The sequence below is a fragment of the Nannobrachium achirus genome (genome assembly GCF_963921795.1).
Source record: "Nannobrachium achirus genome assembly, chromosome: 16".
NCBI lineage: Eukaryota > Metazoa > Chordata > Actinopteri > Myctophiformes > Myctophidae > Nannobrachium > Nannobrachium achirus.
The window spans coordinates 44,539,310-44,558,265 of record NC_137823.1 but is presented as its reverse complement, the minus strand read 5'-3'; the positions used below and the strand labels follow the sequence as shown (position 1 = coordinate 44,558,265).

Below are 18,956 nucleotides of genomic sequence, written 5' to 3'. Positions count from 1 at the left end.
AGGATGCCTGACCTGGCGGAGACCTGTGCTCGGAAGAGCACTGCTTTTAGTTCAACTAATGATATTGTTATATTATGATGTATTTTTGTAAGCAAGCAGCACATGAACAGTTTTAATTTGCATTTTTCTCTGATGAGAGAATGTGGACAGCACCTCAATATCTTTAAAGGTTTTGTGCAGAAAGTTTGACAGGAGAATCAATAATAATATTTTGTAATTTGAGTAAGTGATATTTGTCATCATCAGGTGAAGAAAGCAATGAATGACCTCAAGCAGAAGCTGGATTGTCCAATCACATTTTGTTTATCATCATCTGAGACATACAAAGGGCTTCAGGAACACATGGTAGGTACACCAATGACATCTGATCTACAGTAAGACTTGAAAATGTGAGCCCCACATTCATCAAAATCAGAATGATTTCTTTCCAAGTGAAAAGGCTCTGTGGATAACTGTAGGTCCCTTTTCTAGAACAGTGGTTCTCAACAAGTAGGTCGGTCCCCAAATTATTTTGGGGGGTCCCCAGATGATTAACTTAATGTGCAACATTGTTTTCTCACTCAACAGTAAACAAACCAACATAAAGTTTAAGTGTAGAGGGTATATATAGAGGGTATGTGAACATTTCTAAAATGACAATTTAAGACTTTTTAATGCCTCTAAAATGACAAATTAACATTGGCCAAATTGTCAAATATTAGAGGCAGAAATTGTGAAAATAGCTGATCTACATGCTCACAACGCCAACAATAACACAATAGAACCGCAACAATAGAACCGTGTTATACAAAATGTAAAGCCTCAACTCTTAGTGCTTGTCAGGGTGGGGCTCCCCAGTTAAAATAAGATTAGTTTGGGGGTCACGGCTTGAAAAGGTTGAGAACCAGTGTTCTAGAAGGTGGCATAAACATTTCCTGTTCTTGGTCTGTTTCTCATAGCTTCATTTGGCTTAGTGTGAGATTTGGACTGGAAACACATTATGAAGGTGTTGTTTGTTTCCAGTTCAAATCTGCTCCTGAGCCAATCAAATAAAGCTATGAGACACTGAACTAGAACAGCCATTATTGAAACACTCAATGTATTTCTCACAATAAACTGCAAATAACAGTCTTACAGTCCCAGTTTCACCAAAACTAGAGGACGAAAGAATGAAATCGAACTCAACTCCAAACCAATGTGCCACGTTGTTTCTAATTTATGGAATGAATTTCTTTGATTTTAATTAATATAGCCTACAGTAAAGGAACATTTATTTACTTGTGACCCATAAAAATTGGTCCGCAAGTCCGCGACACACAAATGGGTCCCGACCCAGTGTTTGGGAAACAGTGATATAAAGTACACTGGAGCCAACTACAAGTGTCTGTCTGTGTGCTTCCTCCAGGAGGTGTGCCAGGCTCTGGAGCAGCTGAGGCCCAGGCTGGTGGCTCTGTGTTCGGCCACCAAGAGGCTTGGAGAGGGGAGTGAGCTGGAGGAGGAGGTGGATGACCTCCTGAGGGAGCAGAGAGAATACATGGAAAAGGCCACGGAGACCAAAGCTATGCTGGAAAATCTTCTGACATTATGGCAAAGGTACAGTAAAGCCACTATCAAAGCATGCCTAACTGTACTGTATGTTTATTTGTCTGGAAAGAGTTCGACCATCTCTAAAGGAACTACAATAACGACATTTTTGTCAAATGTACAGTATAATACCCAGATGGGTTTTCCACTGCTGAAAGTTTGACCACATTGGATACTTGGACTTGAGCTCCATAAATATATGGTCAGAATCCTATAGGACGAGGTTGAACACAGAAAGAAGGAATGTCATTGGTATTTTGGGGACCTTTTTATGTTCTACAATCGGATTACACTCATATTGAAATAAGTATTTTACAATGTCATTCTGTACTATTTGGTTTACTATGATCCATCTTCCAATGCACCTACACTGGGGATTCTGTACGGCTGCTGTATGGACAAAAAAATATTGATTCATATGAAGTTGGAGATGACTCCTCCTGTAATAGGCTGCATGTAATAATTGTTTGTGTTCTTGTTAATGTCCTTTTGTCTACCGTCTCCCTCTAAGCTGTTTCTTTGTCTTCATTAAAGTCTCCTGAGCTTGCCAGGTCTCCTTTCACTGCCTTGCATCATTCACACGTCTCTCTATGATCTACAGTACCCTCTCTTTGTCTTTGACGCTGTCTGTCCCCTGGGCAGCATCTGCATTACTGATGTAATGACATCCTTTGTATCGTCAGTCATATCTTTATATCTATAGCAAGCAAAAACAAAAGCAAAAAAATCAAATAAGCAATCAATTAGACGATAAAATATGAGCCAGCTTGTGATCTGTAACACTGCTACACAGTATCAAATAAAAAAAGGGTTATGCTTCAATGGAGGTGTCAGATAGGTCAAGGTCTCTCTGTGTGTGTGTGTGTGTGTGTGTGTGTGTGTGTGTGTGTGTGTGTGTGTGTGTGTGTGTGTGTGTGTGTGTGTGTGTGAGTGTGAGTGAGTGTGTGAGTGAGTGAGTGAGTGAGTGAGTGAGTGAGTGAGTGAGTGTGTGTGTGTGTGTGTGTGTGTGTGTGTGTGTGTGTGTGTGTGTGTGTGTGTGCATGCTTGCGTGAGTGTGTGTCTGTCTGTCTGTCCTTATGTCTTGTCTGTGCCTGCGTGTGTGTGTGTGTGTGTGTGTGTGTGTGTGTGTGTGTGTGTGTCTTCTTATACAGTCAACCTCATCTCTTGCCCTGCAGGTGTATGTATTTGTGATTACGTTCGGCAGTGGATGCTCTGGAGAGATAGAGCTGCTCTATTATGACACTGTCACTTACACTGAGCCATGGGCAGATAAGAATAACACAGACACCATATCCGTGTGTGTGCGCGTGAGTGCACACGTGCATGCAGAGGTGCGCACTGTATGTACATTGTGCACCCAACTTGTTACTACTTTCACTTTATCATAGACGCATCCTGCTCCTGTTTTTATAGTTACTTATTATATCTATCCACTCATGCAGAGGTGTCGCTTGCCCAAAAATGACAGAATAAAGTGAGCCTGAGTGAACTGCTTGCACGACACCGTCGCACAGTAGCCTAGCCTAGACAAATTAATATAGGTTTGGAGTTTTACATCTCATTTAACCTTAATATACAAACGTACAACTTTTGTTTTGTATTGTTTTGTTAATGTTATGTCATGATGGCGCAAGGAAGGTTGACTTGCCTGCAATCAACATGTCACTAACCTTCGCCACTTATCCATTGCTGCAACAGGCAGCCACTGTGCTTGCTTGTATAATATCCACATGACCCATTGGAGTTCGGGTCCCTGTTTTATTATCGTCAATTGGGCTGGCTTGGTTCAGAATACCTCTGAACCCCGGTTCTGCAGCTGTGAAAAGCCTTCGCCCTATGGTGGTCTTGTTGCATGTCGACAATAGCAGATACAGTGACATTAAGAATGTCTTCTAATTTTCAGATTTGAGAAGGAGAGTTCCTCCATCAGAGGCTGGCTGGACAGGTGTGCGTCCGTCTGTTGTCCAGACAACAACCTGCTCTCTGTGGACAAAATAAAGCTTAAATCTGAACTACAAAATGTACAGGTAATTCATTTTACGGGTACTTTATTTCCCTTGAGTCATATGGATAATAATCGTATTAGAAATACACAAATGGATTAAGACCAGAATGTACATCCTTGTTGATTCATATATCATATGTAGTACTGTACATGTTATACAATTTGGTTGCAGTTGTGGTTTTAATTTTAAATTTTTTATATATATATTATGAGATGTTTTAATCTCATCCATACAAACAACCATATGTTCTTGTTCTTTCTGTATTTTAACCTTTTTTATACCGGAATATGTACTGCAATAATTAATGTCACCTGTACAGGAGATGCAGAAGGAATTACCCTCCCATGAGGCGTTGTTGGCGGGTCTAGAGAGCCTGGGGCAGCATTTGTACCCCACTGCACCTGAAAGTTGTATCCAAGAGTTCACTGAGGACCTGTCACAGCTGCAGGAGAGATGCGCCTCACTGAAGGACAACACAACACAGAGGTACTTCTGGCCTTATGGTTTTGGATGGTTATACTGATACTGATACTATTTGGTAACATAATGATTATTTGGTGCATTATGACCAGCACTCATAAATTATATTATTATAAGTTATAGTACTACATAAACCTTGTTATTTTTATCACATTATTAAGTGTTATAATGCCTTATAAGTGCATTACAATTAGGGATGCAAATTATCGATTAATGTATTAATTGATAGTTGATAACCTTATTGATCGATTAATTGATAAGCTGTGTTTTTTTAGGACCAACTGGATTCTTTTTGTCCGAAACCGAAAATGTGTGCATAAACATAATTGCCTTCATGTATATAACATTAACTAGCATCAGCAAGCTTCAGCTTGACACAGACACACACACATCCCTCCCCTTTGCAGTGCTCTATGGAGTCCGTCTCATTTCTCTCCAAAAGCTCTTGAATATGATGGAATTTGATTAAGGATTACTGTGAATCATTTCATATACCAAACAGTCACTTTTTCCCATCGGTGTAGGCTTGCACTGATGCAGTCACAGCTGTCTCAGGTGGAGCTGTTTGACCAGGCTCTGCTAACCCTAACCCAGTGGAGTGAGAACCTCCTGTCTGGCCTCAGAAGCTCTTCCCAGGTTGATATCACTGACCTGGAGTCTGCAGTCTCTCAGCTCAAGGTGAGTCATTCATATTCTATAACTCTTTTTAATCAATAAATAGACTACGCAATCACTGTACGTTTTTATTTGCTTACTATTGAAGGTCTTAGATATTTAATTTAATATTTTATTTGTAGGATCATGAGACAAATCTAAACGGCCAGACGTCCCTGAGAGAAACCCTCCAGGAGAGAGAGTCCTCCCTCCTCCCCTCCTCAACCCCGGAGGCCCAGCAGCAGCTTCAGGACTGGAAGGAGGACTGCCTCCAGCCCCTCGTCGAGGCCCAGCGCCTGCTGCTCCTCCGCCAGGAGTGCCTGGCCGAGCTGGGGGTCTTCCTCCAGAACCACGGCGCAGCAGCCAGGGTGGTGCAAGGCCTCCGCGAGGCCGTGGAGGGCAGGGGAAGCTGGGACTCTGCCAAGGCCGACGAGCTTCACCGCGGGCTCGGGGAGGTGGCGGGGGACGTCGCCCGACTGGAGGCTCAGGCGGTGGGGTTAGACGGCCGGCTGGGCAAGGCCCACCTACACCTGGGTGGGGCAGAGTGCAGGGACTCGAAAGAGACGGGCCGACCGCGTGGAAGAACGTCCTGCAGGGGCCAGGCAGTGGCCCTCATGGTGGCCCTGGAGGGCGTGCAGCGGGGTCTGGGTTGGAGGCAGAGCGAGGCAGAGGCCCTGGGGGCGCTGTGGAGCTCCTTCAGGGAGAGGAGGGAAGAAGTCATGAAGAATCTGAGGATGTTGGAAGAGGCTGGGAGGCAGGAGGGGGCCAGAGAAAGCTCCATACAGGCCTTTCAGAACAGGTACTGGTCTTTATTTCAGAAGGGCTTGGTTTAATTCTCAGGGGATATATGCCTCAAATCATGAACGCAGCATCCGATTGTGGTGAAACATTGCTGGCCCACAATAACTAGCTACCTGCCTTGGCGGAGACCTATGATCGGGGGAGCACATTTTTCTAATTTGTTGCCTTGTTATTGCCTTGTTTACAGCACCAGATTGCCTTGTTTGCACTGTGCTCTATCACTGAGTTTTTTCCACTCTAAATTTCAACCCTAGAGACTGTGACATCTGTCTTGCTTTTAGTACAGTGTGTAGCCCTTGAAAAATGACAGACGGTATTGTAACTGAACTATCATTCCTCAAAGCGGCTTAATATGTCTGTATTTTCCCCAGGCTTCGTTTCTTTGTCCAGTTGGAGGATGAACTCCAGTCCCTACAGCATTCCCATCAGTGGCTAAGGGAGAGAGGCAGCCAGCTGGCCCAGAGAGACAGTGAGCTGGCTGGGGAGGCACTGAGAGAGTTGGCTCTGGTGGAGGCGACCTGGGAGAATGTCAGGACTCTGATCACTGATGGGTGAGGGATGAGAGGGTGTCAGAGGCTCACAATTGATGGAAAGACTTCAATTGATGATTTGTCTGCCTCTGACCTTTTGCTTAACATTATTTATTTGCATTCTTTGTTGGTTTTGCTGCATACTTCGCCTCTGCAGCCAGGAACAGAGTGGAGTATTGGTTGATCTTCTCCGTCAGCTCCATGGTCTGAAGTCCACTCTCAGCACCACAGTGGAGAATGCCCAGGCGGTCACGCACAACCTGCCGGACCACAACCACAGCCCTGAAGAGGCCAAGAGGACTTTATCCCGGGTTAGAACCTTTCTTTTTTTCTTCATGAACATTATTTACAGTATCATGGTGGGTTTTGTTTCACTTTAATTTATATCACAGAGTAAGAGAGAGAAAAGGGGGATAAAAGTCATGACTAGGATTCAAACCCACAATGTTACTTGTGCTTTCTTGTGTTTTGTTTTATCCTTTGGACAGATATGTATAAACATGATATTATGCACTTTGTCAATGAAGATGTCAATCAATAAAACAATCAATACATTCTCAGTCCAAGCTGGTTTCTATCCCACTGTTTATTCCTATCAATCAAACTGTATACCACATCTAAACATACTATACGATTACCATGCTGTAAGCGTGAGAAGCGACCACCAGTTCGACAGAGCTTTGTGTGGCGCGTCGCTCATTACCTATTGTGTGGCGCGTCGCTGATTGCCCACTTGTATACATTTACATTTAACTAAACTGTATATTTTAATTAAATATACATTTCACCACCTTTGAAAAGGGCCAGTAATATAAACAAGTCTGGACATGATGAATTGAATACATATGACCACAATGGAAAAGTCCCCAGGACTTTTTTTGTGTGTCCTTTTTGTCCTTTTAGCCTTAATGTCTGACTGTATCACGTGGTGTTTACATTTCTGACTACTTAAAGTATTCAATCCAGGGATCATCGCCATGCTGGCTTGTGGTGGAAATGGTTGTAATTGTTTTTCTTTTTTTGTCCCGGACATACAAAATGTGTGGACAAATTAATAATATTACCAGAAACACATAAAGAACTGGCCTGAATGACCATTACAGGTCTGTAACTCTGAGAGTGTACAAATGGTTCCATTTGTACACACGCAGAGTTATGGGGGTTCAACGTTTGAGAACCACTGTACCAGTGGACTCACAATGTGCCATAGTGTCATAGTAAATCAGTGTCATACATTCTGAATAAAACCTGGAGACTTGCCATTCAGCAATTGGGGATTATGATCAAAACAAGACAATTATAATGGTGTGTAAAACAGAAAATCTAAAATTTGCCACAGACAAGGCCAAGTCTTTGCCACGGACACATTCACAGTCATATTGATGACCCCTGATTCAATCATATCAAAACACTTGTGAAAAATAACCTAGTGAGATGATGCTTCTCCCCCCTGGTGGTGGTATATTGTCATCACATCTATACTGCACTCTTCCTCCTAGCATGAGGCAGTGCAAGCTGAGCTAAAAGACAAGCAGGAAAGCATGGACCAGCTCATCAGCACTGTAGAGGACCTGCAGAGAGAGCTGGGGAAGGTTCCTAACTGCGACACACTCTCCATCCAGAGAGACATGGAGACTCTGAGAGACCAGTGGCTGGAGGTGAGCAGTGGTGTAAAGGAACTACATTTACATTTACTCAAGTAGTACTGTACAATTTTGAGGTATTTGCACTTTACTTGAGTATTTCCGTTTCCAATACTTTTACTTTTACTCCACTACAATCATTTGAAAACGTTAGTTACTAGTTACTTGGCAGATATAAATGATTATATTAAAAACATACATTAATCCACTTTAGTATTTCTATGCTGCTTTAAAAATGTGAGTTATCTTTCCAGGATGGTGTCCCATGCTCTTGTATGCACCACTTGGGTCTTGTGGTTTACCACATTAACCATGGCATCCATATTTTGAGCATGTGATTATACTGTAGTACTAGTCAGACATAAAAAAAGAAAATACTAAAAACCTCAAAAAATGTAAAACCTTTCAAAGGTTGCAAAATTATAATAGAATAGAAGTACAAGTATGTGTGGTTAAGATAAATGGTAAATGACCAGTGTACAGATAGTACTGTAGCTAGTACTGTATGTTGTTTTGTGGAGAATAATAGCTTGATGTAATACAAGTACAAGACTCAGCTTTTCTGACCAGGGGACAAATATTGTTTGCAGAAAACTCTCTCTATGTAATTTGATAAAGGACAATGCAGTGTGTACTTGATTTTTACTGATGTAAATTAATGGTAGAATATGATCGGTGATGTGGAAATGATTTGTGCTAATAGGGCATAGCAGTGCCCTATTAGGCAGGACCTCGGTTCCACCGATCCAATGGCCATTATTTTTTTTCCCATAGAGATTTCCAAAAATATTTATATCAATAATTTTAAGCAGATAATCAAGTCATCCAGGCTCCTGGTGAATCATGACCATAAAACATTTGATTCTGTTTTACACAACCACCCAATACTCGGTAGACGGCCTGTTTATCATATTTTATCCCTTTAGTTTCAGTAATTTCATTTTTCTTTCCTTGTGGGATTCGGGGGGAGGCGGGGTGCTCAGCTGTCACAAACGAGCTAGTCATATAAACAAGTCTGGACACGTTAACTGCTTTTCTGACTGTCTCTCACTTCTCTCCCACGCATCTGTCTACCCAATTATACCTCCATCTCCCCCCGTGTCGCAATGAAGCGCGACATCCCTTGGTACCTAGAGAGACAGAGGGAGGGAGAGAGAGAAGGAAAGACAATCCTTCTTGTTCAATTGATTGAGATGTGTTGTGTCCTATTATATAGCCTGGCAAAGTAACAGCCTTGGTTTTGTCCGTTTCAGGTTTCAGAGAAAATCCAGACCAACACAGAGAGGCTGGGCTACTGCGTGGGTCTATGGGACGACCTCAAGGCCATGGAACACGACATCGACCAATGGGCTGCCACCTCCATCGCTGACCTCACCGACGACATGACCAATCTCGGCGACAAGCCGACGACAGAGGCTCGCCTCGCCACCTTTCAGGTTAGATTTTGTTGGACAGGGCCGCGTGACACGACTGATGAATTGAATGGTGTCGACGGCGTACAGTCGTACCCAGGGGGCTGATTAGATTCTGTGTGATTGATGGAAGGGGCCTGTGCTTCACACAACAGGTGGAGGTGGAGAAGAGGGAGCGGAGGCTGGATGCCCTGCAGGAGAGAGTGACGGAGCTGAAGGAGCTAGCCAAGCTCCAGGAGACCCCAATACAGCTACAGGTCAGTGTTTTGTGGGGAAAGGGGTGGTGGTAACCTGACTTTCGCCAGATAGTTGCAGCAGTGCGTAACGCTCTGCCTTACATCTGGGCTCTCTCGGGCACACTCGATGTAAGGGGCGGGCCATTTTTTTAATTTCTGTAGCTGGTGATTGGATGTGGCCGTTTCTATGCAGTCTGGGAGTACCAACTCCAACCACTCATATTGGCCTGTCTGCATGACGTTGCACCCAGAATCCGCCTCCTGGGTTTCCACGTGGTCTGCAATCAGACTCTATTGGCTCAGAGCCGCTCAGAGCCCGCCCATAGCTGCCGCTGATTGGTCCGGCCCGGGACTTTACGAGTGTTATCAACGCTGGCCGAGCAAGCCCAGATGGTAAAGCAGAGCGTTATATACGCAATGCTGCCACCATCTGGCGAAAGTCAGGTTAGGGTGGTGGTGCTCAGACCCTTACAGTTTAACACATTGACTGCCCCAACCCGAGATTGCAGAGATATTCCTGTTGGTCCAGGCTGCCGTAGCACGAGATTCCCGAGATGCTTATTTTTTACTCTAGATCGCGCTGTTAGCGAGATTATGGGTCACCACTACTACTTCCGGCGTATCCAGCAGGTCACCTAGGCTGTGACTCAGGTCCAAGCCCCCAGACACCAGGGGGAGGGCTGAAGCCAAATTGACATGGTGGCCGTTTGAGGTACTGCAGATGGGGCCAGAAACATGAACGCCTTGGTATTGACTACGCGTTCATAGTGGAAGTGCTCGTTCATGACTTGGAGCCCCAGGACGTCCATGAACAAACTCTATGACCCAAACCCGTCACTTAGGCCCCACTACTTCACGTTTCACAACCGGAAGAAGGGGTGAAATTTGGCTTCATGCGCTGGGTGAGCAACTCAATACAAGTGGACGGGCGGGTGGACGGGCGGGTGCCCTCTCTATTCTTCTTATAACTCTATGCTCGGGTCCTTATTCTGATCTGTCCTATCTCCCACATCCTAGCTCCTACAGGAAGTAGAATTCGGTCTGCCATTTTTTTTCCTCACGTCAATTCTCTTATGCCTGCTTGAACGACATAGGAAATAGGATCAGGAGGCATCAATGAGGAGGTAGGACATAGGAAACCTTGATGCTTCCTACCAGGAAGTGTTTGCAAGCTGAACAGCATGATCCCGCCCCTCTAGCTGGCAATATAACGCCCCTACAAGGGATTACGACATGACACTTCAGAGGAATTGACATCTCACTTCTCTAAAGAAATGTTCCTCCTTTCCTCTCTCCTCTTCTCATTTCCTACATGCTTACTCAGTGGACTAACATACAAGGACTAACATACAAGGAAAGGATAGAAGTGTAGGAAATGAGGACGTAATTTAAGGACCTGAGACACAGCCCTAGACATGTTGATGTCGTCACCAGACCAAAAGAAAAACAAATGGACCTTTATAGATCTTTTAACTCTTGAGAGTGTAACATGTGGGTCTGAGACGCTAAATCACATCAAATGGTGGTCCGCGGCTCAAATGCTGAATGAATAATAGACCTTCCTATGAAAAGGGTTGAAAACCACTGCAGTAGCAGAACTCCAAGTATGAGATTTACAATGCACCAAAAAGCATGACACAATTCAGTACACTACTTATCTAGAGCAACTTACAAGTGCAAGCTCAAAGTGCTCTAGTCAGCCAACAACAGGTTAACCGTTTGAATAAATAAGGTGTCAACAAAACAAATCAGGACAACGTCAAAACTAGCATTTGTCAAAGTTACATGCTAGCTAAATAAAAATGACATAGTTAGCAGTTTAAACATCTCTTATGTACCTAGGTCCTGGAGTCAGACCTGAGGAAGAAGATGACCCATGCCCAGGAGGTGTATAAGCAGGCCAAGCAAGCCCTGACCTACTTCAGCTTCCAGAAGCAGCGGTTGGAGGACCTCATATCCCAGATGGCCAAGCGGCTGGAGACAGTGGAAGGTTCTTTGTCCAACCTCACCGAAGCGACCTCCCCGGAAGACATGGGCACAGTCAAGGTAAAGCATGGCATCATCATAACTTCTTGGGGCAAATACTGAGATAATATATAGTTAAACAGGGGTTTATTTAGCTATTTAGCACATCTACAGGCATACTGTAGATTCTATCCACCTGTTTCCGCGAGAATTTACTGTAGTATTATTTGCGGGACACTTCCGGTTAACAGCAGACATACAAGCTTACGTCGCGTTGCAGATGCAACCGTTGTGAGCTTGTAGATCACTCTCGGCTGCGGCGTCAGAAGCTGCCTGCACATTCTGCGCAAAGCACGATGGGATGTTGGAAAGTTGTGGACACAGAGAACACAATAACAGAGAAAATACCTGCCCCGACATGTCCATACAAACTAAACGATGAAGCAACATAAACTACAATAATTATTGTGTGGTGCACCACAAGATAACTGGATGTGTTGTTGGCATAATCGCAACGTCCTGTTTAGAGATTTCAGCTGTCTCTCTACTGTACTAAATAAAGAAAGGAAGGCCCGGGTCACCAGCATGGTGGTCCGGGTAACCTAGGCTGCAATTCCCGACGACTTTTTCTGTGTGTCACTCGCCATCTCTCTTCTCATTTCCTGTTAGTCTAGTGTCCAATCAATAAAGGCATAAAAGCACAAAAATAAATATTTTAAAATAATAAAGAATAAAGAATCTTTAAGACATGTAACCCTCCTTAATAGCTCTCTTCTCGCCTGTCCTTTACAGGACCTGCAGAGCAGCGTGCACCAGCAGAGGGCTGACATGGACTCAGCCAGGGAGGCTCTGAGTGCTCTTTGCAGGTCCCACCCCTCCCAGGAGCTGTCTCGCCTCTCCTCCGACCTCACCTCCATTGCCAAACGGACAGAGGCTGTGGCCCAGCGCTGTGCCAGGACCAGGGGCAGCCTCCAGGACGGGCTGCAGCTACACTTTAATGGTAAAACTGTGACACTTTGTTGTGTGCTGCTTTCGTGTGCCCAAAATAGCTGAACTACAAGCTCACAATGCATTGCAGTTTTCGGTGTGTGACGCAGGTGTGCAGCTAAGTATAAATCACTGTTAAGGGACTTTCTTTCGGGAGGTTAGATTTAAGGCAGTGTGTTTCAAGTAATTGAGGGGAGTCGTTTCACTTTATCAAAGGAGATTTGGTAAGAATGAAATGATCATAAAGTCTACAGTACTAGCAGTTGCAGATACATAGTTGTTAACAACATGCGCAGAGGAGAGGTTATGGCACAGATGATTAAAGATGTAGATTTGCTGGATTGGTGTTTTATTAAGATGTCTTGTTATTATTGGACTGTAAGTGGTGGTAAGGAAAGACAAGGCAAGTTTGTTTGTATAGCACATTTCAACAGCAAGGAAATTCAAAGTGCTTAATGAAAAACTTTTAATCTTTAATAAAACAGAAAAACTATTTCAGTGCAAAACAAATTAGATATGTTCGATGAAAACTCAGTAAAAAGCAGCTGCACAAGTATTTAGCTATGATTTAAAATAACTGAGGATTGTAGTAGCAGACCTTCAGACTGCTCCAGATACTGTATGTGGTGCACAAAAACTGCAAGCTGCATCTCCAGATTTAGTTCAGATTCTGAGGACTGAAAGCACACCTGTCCCAGATGGCCTGAGAGGTCTGGATTGTTCATGATGTGGAAGCACAAGATCAGCAGATGGTGCTTTATACCTCTATAATTGACCTCTATATGAGAAGATATTGAATGTCTTACAATCTCCCAGCAAACAGTACAACACAACATGATGTAATGCCCTCACATGGAAGCGGTGCAACAGATTAAATTTCGATTAGCCCCGATTGTTCCCAGAGCTCTCTCAACGCACTCGCCTGAGTCTGAGCCTCATTGACGCACGCTTTTCCTGCACACACGTGCATGCACTCTTAAGCACACTGACACACACCTGTGCCTCTGAGAGTAATGTCGCTCTCATCACATCTGCTGTCGGGGGAGTCATTTTGGGCTTGTTGCCAAGGCAACCTGGCACTGCGCTGTTCAGACACACCCACCCCTCCCATCTGGCTCAATGCATCTCTCCTCTGCCCTCCACCTCCTCTCTCCCTCAATCTCTCTCATCTTCCATTCCTCTTCATTTTCTTCTCCTCCTCCCTATAGATCTTCTGTCCGTCCTCTGACACTCAATCGCTCTTCAAATGTCGTTCACGTGCACTTTGTCTTTGCTCTTCCTCTAACCAGAGCTGGTCCAGGACTTTCAGTCTTGGCTCTCGGAGCGGAAGGCGGAGCTAAAAGAATGTTCTAGCCAATCAGGAGACGTTGCCATCCTTGGAGCCAAGTTGCACAGGCTGAAGGTACTGTTTCTCCTTATCTGCCGGTCAGCCCAGACTACATAAGCAGCATACCGACTTTTTCGCCTTAATAATTTAGTGGCGCAATAGGTGAGAGGTGTGAACAGTACGAATCAATATGCTAGCCTCCCTACACCTACATCATTAAAGTAACTGAGTACATTTACTTAAGTATAATTTTGAGGTATTTGTACATTACTTGACTATTTCCCATTTACGATACTTTTACTTCTACTCCACTACATCTCTGAGGCTAATATTGTACTTTTACTCCACTACAATTATTTGAAAACTTTAGTTACTATTTACTTTGCAAATATATATTATAAAACATATATTAACCACTTTAGCCCTATTTTAAGTCTAGGCTATTTGAAAATAGACAATCTACAAGTTCACAACGCGTCGCATCGGGACGCTTTGTACGCTTGTAGATCTGCTATTTTCAAACATTTGCACTTTTACTTTTCGTACTTTAAGTATATTTTGACTTATATTGTATTTTATCACTTTTGTAACATTTTGAACACAGACCTTTTTCTTGTAACAGAGCATTTTTAATATTGTGGTATTGCTACTTTTACTGAAGTCAAATGTTTGAGTACTTTCTCCACCACTGTCGACAGGTGTCGGTGGAGCGTGTGTCGGAGGGCGAGCTCCGCCTGTCCAAGGTGCGCGAGGAGGCGGACAGCCTCCTGCTCCACCTGCCCAAGGCCGGGGCAGGGCAGGTCCAGGACCAGCTCTCCTCCTGTCAGAGGGAGTGGAGGAGCTACCAGGAGAGCTGCTCCCAGAGCCAGCGAGCACTGGAGGACAGCATCGACCTGCTGAGAGGGTGAGTGAGTCTGGGAGTGTGTGTGTGTGTGTGTGTGTGTGTGTGTGTGTGTGTGTGTGTGTGTGTGTGTGTGTGTGTGTGTGTGTGTGTGTGTGTGTGTGTGTGTGTGTGTGTGTGTGTGTGTGTGTGTGTGTGTGTGTGTGTACTGCAATATATAACTACTCTGTTGCAAGTAAAAGTCCGGTATTCGAAATGTACTTGAGTAAAAGTATGAAAGTGTTGGCGTCAAAATGTACCAAACTACATTGACAAAATGTTTGAAAATAGCAGATCTACAAGCTCACAACGTGTTGCGATGCGTTGTGAGCCTGTAGATCGGCTATTTTCAAATAACCAAGGTATAAAATAGGGTGGTTTATGTATGTTTTTAATATTATAATTGATATCTGCAAAGTAACTAGTAAATGTAGTGGAGTTAAAGTACAATATTTGGATCCAAGATGTAGTGGAGTAGAAGTAAAAGTGTTTAGTATTTTAAATACTCAAATAAAGTACAAATACCTCAACATTGTACTTACTGTAAGTACAGTACTTTAGTAAATGTACTTAGTTACTGCGCGCATGTGCGTGTGTGCATGCGTGTGTGCGTGCGTGCATACTCTGGTAGTGAATAATTCTACAAGTGCTAGTTTTTGAGTTCCAGCATGCATGTGTATAAATGTTGAATGTTATGTCTGTCAATCTCTGCTCTCCAGCTTTGATGAATGTGTGGATGGTATAAGAGGCTGGCTGGAGCAGGTGGACCTCGACCTGAAGAAGGAGCCTGTTCTTGTGGTAGAGAGTCCACAAGGAGTTCCTGACAGCACTGAAGAACTGGAAAGAATAGAGAATCTCCACAAGGAGCTGTTATCAAGAAGGTTTGTCTGTGTGTGCGATTGCGCAGGCGTGTGTTGTGTTTTTTTGCTTGCACTGTATGTGTTTCTTTACGTGCAGACATTGGTGCATGTGCTTTTATGTGTGCATTCACTTTGATTCACACTGGAGGAAATGCGTATGTCAATCATATTTGCACACAGCATTGTCAAGGTAAAATAATGTAATTAATCCATTTGTTACTCCGAGAGTAACAAATCTCAGAGTAAAATTATTATCATTCAAATTAGTTTAATGGCTTATTTCTTTTAACCGATGGGGGTATGTTAATACAAGAAAACTAGCACATCTGCTCTACAAGCTCACACCACGACACGTTGTGAGCTTGTAGATCGGCTATTTTCAAATAACCAAGGTATAAAATAGGGATAAAGTGGTTACACGGTTTGGACATGTGTTATGGATTGCCGCTTTAATGATGATACTGTGCGCTTTTTGGGGGGGGATTTTGAAACGATCTGGTATGACCAGTGGATGTCTGTCGCCCAGGAGCTCCGTGGAGCGTCTCTGTCAGGAGGCCCAGTCGCTGTCGGAAGCAGGCCGGGGGTCAGGCGGAGAGGTGGGGGTGACCGGCCAACTCCAGATGGAGCACCAGGCCCTGCTGAAGGCGGCCAGGGAGAGGCTGCGCGGCTGCCAGGAGAGCCAGGCCTTCGGGGAGACCCTGCAGGGCGTGTGGTCCTGGCTGGAGGAGATCCAGGAGAGGCTGGGGACGGTGGACAGCACCATGGGGACCAAGGAGCAGCTGGAGCAGAGGCTGGAGGCGGTGCAGGTGAGAAAGGGACTCACAGTAAGTCCAGGGAAGGGAGAATGTCCGATCACTTGAGTTGGGATGTTGTTGGCCTACAGGAATTTGTCTTAGACTGGTCCTTGACCACACACACACACACACACACACACACACACACACACACACACACACACACACACACACACACACACACACACACACACACACACACACACACACACAGAGAGAGAGAGAGAGCACTTATAATAATAATTATAATAAACTTTATTTGTATAGCACCTTTCATACAAAGTTGCAGTTCAAAGTGCTTCACAGGTAGATATACAGTAAGTCCCTCAAACATAAAATGTTAATAAAATAAAAAGGCAACAATCAATAAACACAGATGTGAAATAGTAAGATATATAATAAAAGCAGGTTAAACAGTCAAAAATAAGAAATAGAAAGAAAAAAAATATATATATAGTATTGCAGTACATTATAACCATGAACAGGAACCATTAATTAAAGTGCTGAGGGTGTTATGAGGGGGCTAGCCTAAAAGATGCTGTGCGAAAGCTACTCTATCAATGCCACTTCAATGGTCATTGGCATTGATAGAGTAACACACACAGTCCTTTTTTAATTTGTATTTTGTGGAATAAACACAAGGGGGGGCTATTTGCCAGAGAAACAATTCCATCCGGCTGTTAAGAGTTTCTGTACAGCAGGGGAACACTAATTGTCACAGCACAATGACCCATTCTCCGCCTCTGCAGGACATCCTGCTGCTGAAAGGTGAGGGTGAGGTGAAGCTGAACATGGCAGTGGGCAAGGGTGAGCTGGCGCTTCGCTGCTATGGCGAGGCGGGACAGGAAGCCATCCGCTCACAGCTACAGGAAGTGGCGGACGCGTGGGCCACGCTGCTGGTGACCGCCATGAGCTGCCACAGGTAGGCTACTGTAGCGACCCCTCCCACCTTGACCCAACCTGTGGGTTAAGACCCGAAATGGAAGACCGTGCTAAATAACGAAAGAAACGACAAAGTAAAAAGAGGTTACCGATTTATATATATTATCTCAGTATTTTCTCCAAGAAGTTATGATGGACAACCTGGACTGATGTCTTCTGGGGAAGTTACTTTGGTGAGGTTGGACAAAGGACCCTTTCACAGTGTCTCAAGACAATGAGGAATGTTTAGTTTCTCTGCCTGTCCACATGTACTATGTATGAGTATGGCCTCAACAGATGCAATACCGCTGGGTGACCTACTTTCAAGTTTTTCACCCTTTTACTTGATCCAACTATATCTGGCTTTGTCTGTTTGTATGCATGTATGTCCCACACATGGCTCTTTGGCCAAGCTTCGCAGGATGCTTAATGAAATTACCTCATAAAAAGCACGACTCACTTCACACTCGGTGTGAATTGTCATCTCTGAGTGGTTAATTGTTAACCTGACTCCGCCAGATGGTGGCAGCATTGAGTGATGCTGCACTACCTTCTGGACTCGCTCAGGGAAAACCGATGTAGGAGGCGGGCCATTTTTTGAAGTTATTTAGAAGGTGATTGGATGTCATATTGGCATGACGTACAACAGCTGTGCCGGCAGGAAAAGTAAACAATAGAAGGACTACACTTGTTTTCACGTTAGCAGTTAAAAAGATAAAGATGTCATGGAGGTCGGAGTTTTTTGCTGTTTTTGTCATGTGAATCTTCGCATCAAAGCATTACCTTCAGCTGCATTTGCCTGTCAAAATATCCACTGTGAACACCCAGCCTCACTCAGAGCCCGCCCATAGAGGTAATAGTGCCCGCCCGTAGCTGCCGCTGATTGGTGCGAACCGGCGCTTTGCGGTGGAAGCAACTGTCTCTGAGCGAGTCCAGATGGAGGAGTCAGGTTAGTTTATAGTGCCAACATAAACAATCAAAAACCTATACAGATTAATCTAAAAATAATATTAGAATAATATTATGTAAAGTTCATTTACTTCTGTAATATAATTCAAAAATGTTAACTTTCATATATTCCAGATACATTGTGCATGCAGTGAAATATTCAAATTTTGAATTTGTATGCTGCTCATGAATATAAAAAATCCATATCTCAAACAATATTACAATATTACACGAGACCACTCTAAACAAGGATGTATAATACAAATGTCAACCTTCTGAAGTCAGAGTAGCTTGAAGTCCAGTGTGAAGTTTCTGCCTTCAGTGATGATTTTGGGTGTTATTAGCCTGTTTTCAGACTCAGCTGAAGCAGTCCACTCAGAGAGCGGGCGGGTCTATGGGCTGGAGCCAGGCTAGGGTGTTATGGCATCTGCATGCTTTTTTACACAATATTCTATTCTATATATTTTTTTGGTGAATCTGTAGTACATACAATGAATATACTCTATATTTAAGACTCACCCAGTGTACTGTACATACTACATAGACCATTCACCTGTGAGCCAGAAGGTCCTCTCCTGGGGAAAAGATATTTGTTGTCATCTGAGCCCAATGTCATAACACCATCAATTACTATTAGGTTAACTACATAATGAGACATATTTGTCTCTTTGTAACCCTGATTGATGTATCTGTGTGTGTGTGTGTGTGTGTGTGTGTGTGTGTGTGTGTGTGTGTGTGTGTGTGTGTGTGTGTGTGTGTGTGTGTGCGTGCGTGCGTGCGTGCGTGCGTGGGTGGGTGTTGGTGGGTGGGTGTGGGTGCATGCTTGTATGTGCTTAATTGAGTGATTATGGCCCCTTGTGGTAGAATAAATTGATCTCATTACGGACTAAATAGTGGATGATAGTGAATGGGGTGTGTTTGAGTTTTAAGAGGGACGGGTTAATGGGAG

The 18,956-nt window shown here is 44.0% G+C and overlaps 1 protein-coding gene across 1 annotated transcript in view; it reads left to right on the top strand.

Annotated features, from left to right (window-relative positions):
• Positions 1-18,956, top strand: part of syne1a (spectrin repeat containing, nuclear envelope 1a) — a gene marked incomplete at its 5' end in the record, with an annotated part of 197,608 nt that overhangs the window by 46,920 nt on the left and 131,732 nt on the right. The window contains 18 exons of the mRNA XM_080744962.1: positions 247-345; positions 1,385-1,572; positions 3,467-3,590; positions 3,889-4,055; positions 4,574-4,727; positions 4,847-5,502; positions 5,876-6,055; positions 6,192-6,345; positions 7,534-7,692; positions 8,931-9,113; positions 9,245-9,346; positions 11,168-11,371; positions 12,083-12,290; positions 13,567-13,679; positions 14,303-14,508; positions 15,204-15,365; positions 15,871-16,150; positions 16,888-17,060. Of these exons, the coding sequence (XP_080601088.1) occupies positions 247-345; positions 1,385-1,572; positions 3,467-3,590; positions 3,889-4,055; positions 4,574-4,727; positions 4,847-5,502; positions 5,876-6,055; positions 6,192-6,345; positions 7,534-7,692; positions 8,931-9,113; positions 9,245-9,346; positions 11,168-11,371; positions 12,083-12,290; positions 13,567-13,679; positions 14,303-14,508; positions 15,204-15,365; positions 15,871-16,150; positions 16,888-17,060 (3,512 nt within the window). The remainder of the gene's footprint in view (positions 1-246; positions 346-1,384; positions 1,573-3,466; positions 3,591-3,888; positions 4,056-4,573; positions 4,728-4,846; positions 5,503-5,875; positions 6,056-6,191; positions 6,346-7,533; positions 7,693-8,930; positions 9,114-9,244; positions 9,347-11,167; positions 11,372-12,082; positions 12,291-13,566; positions 13,680-14,302; positions 14,509-15,203; positions 15,366-15,870; positions 16,151-16,887; positions 17,061-18,956) is intronic.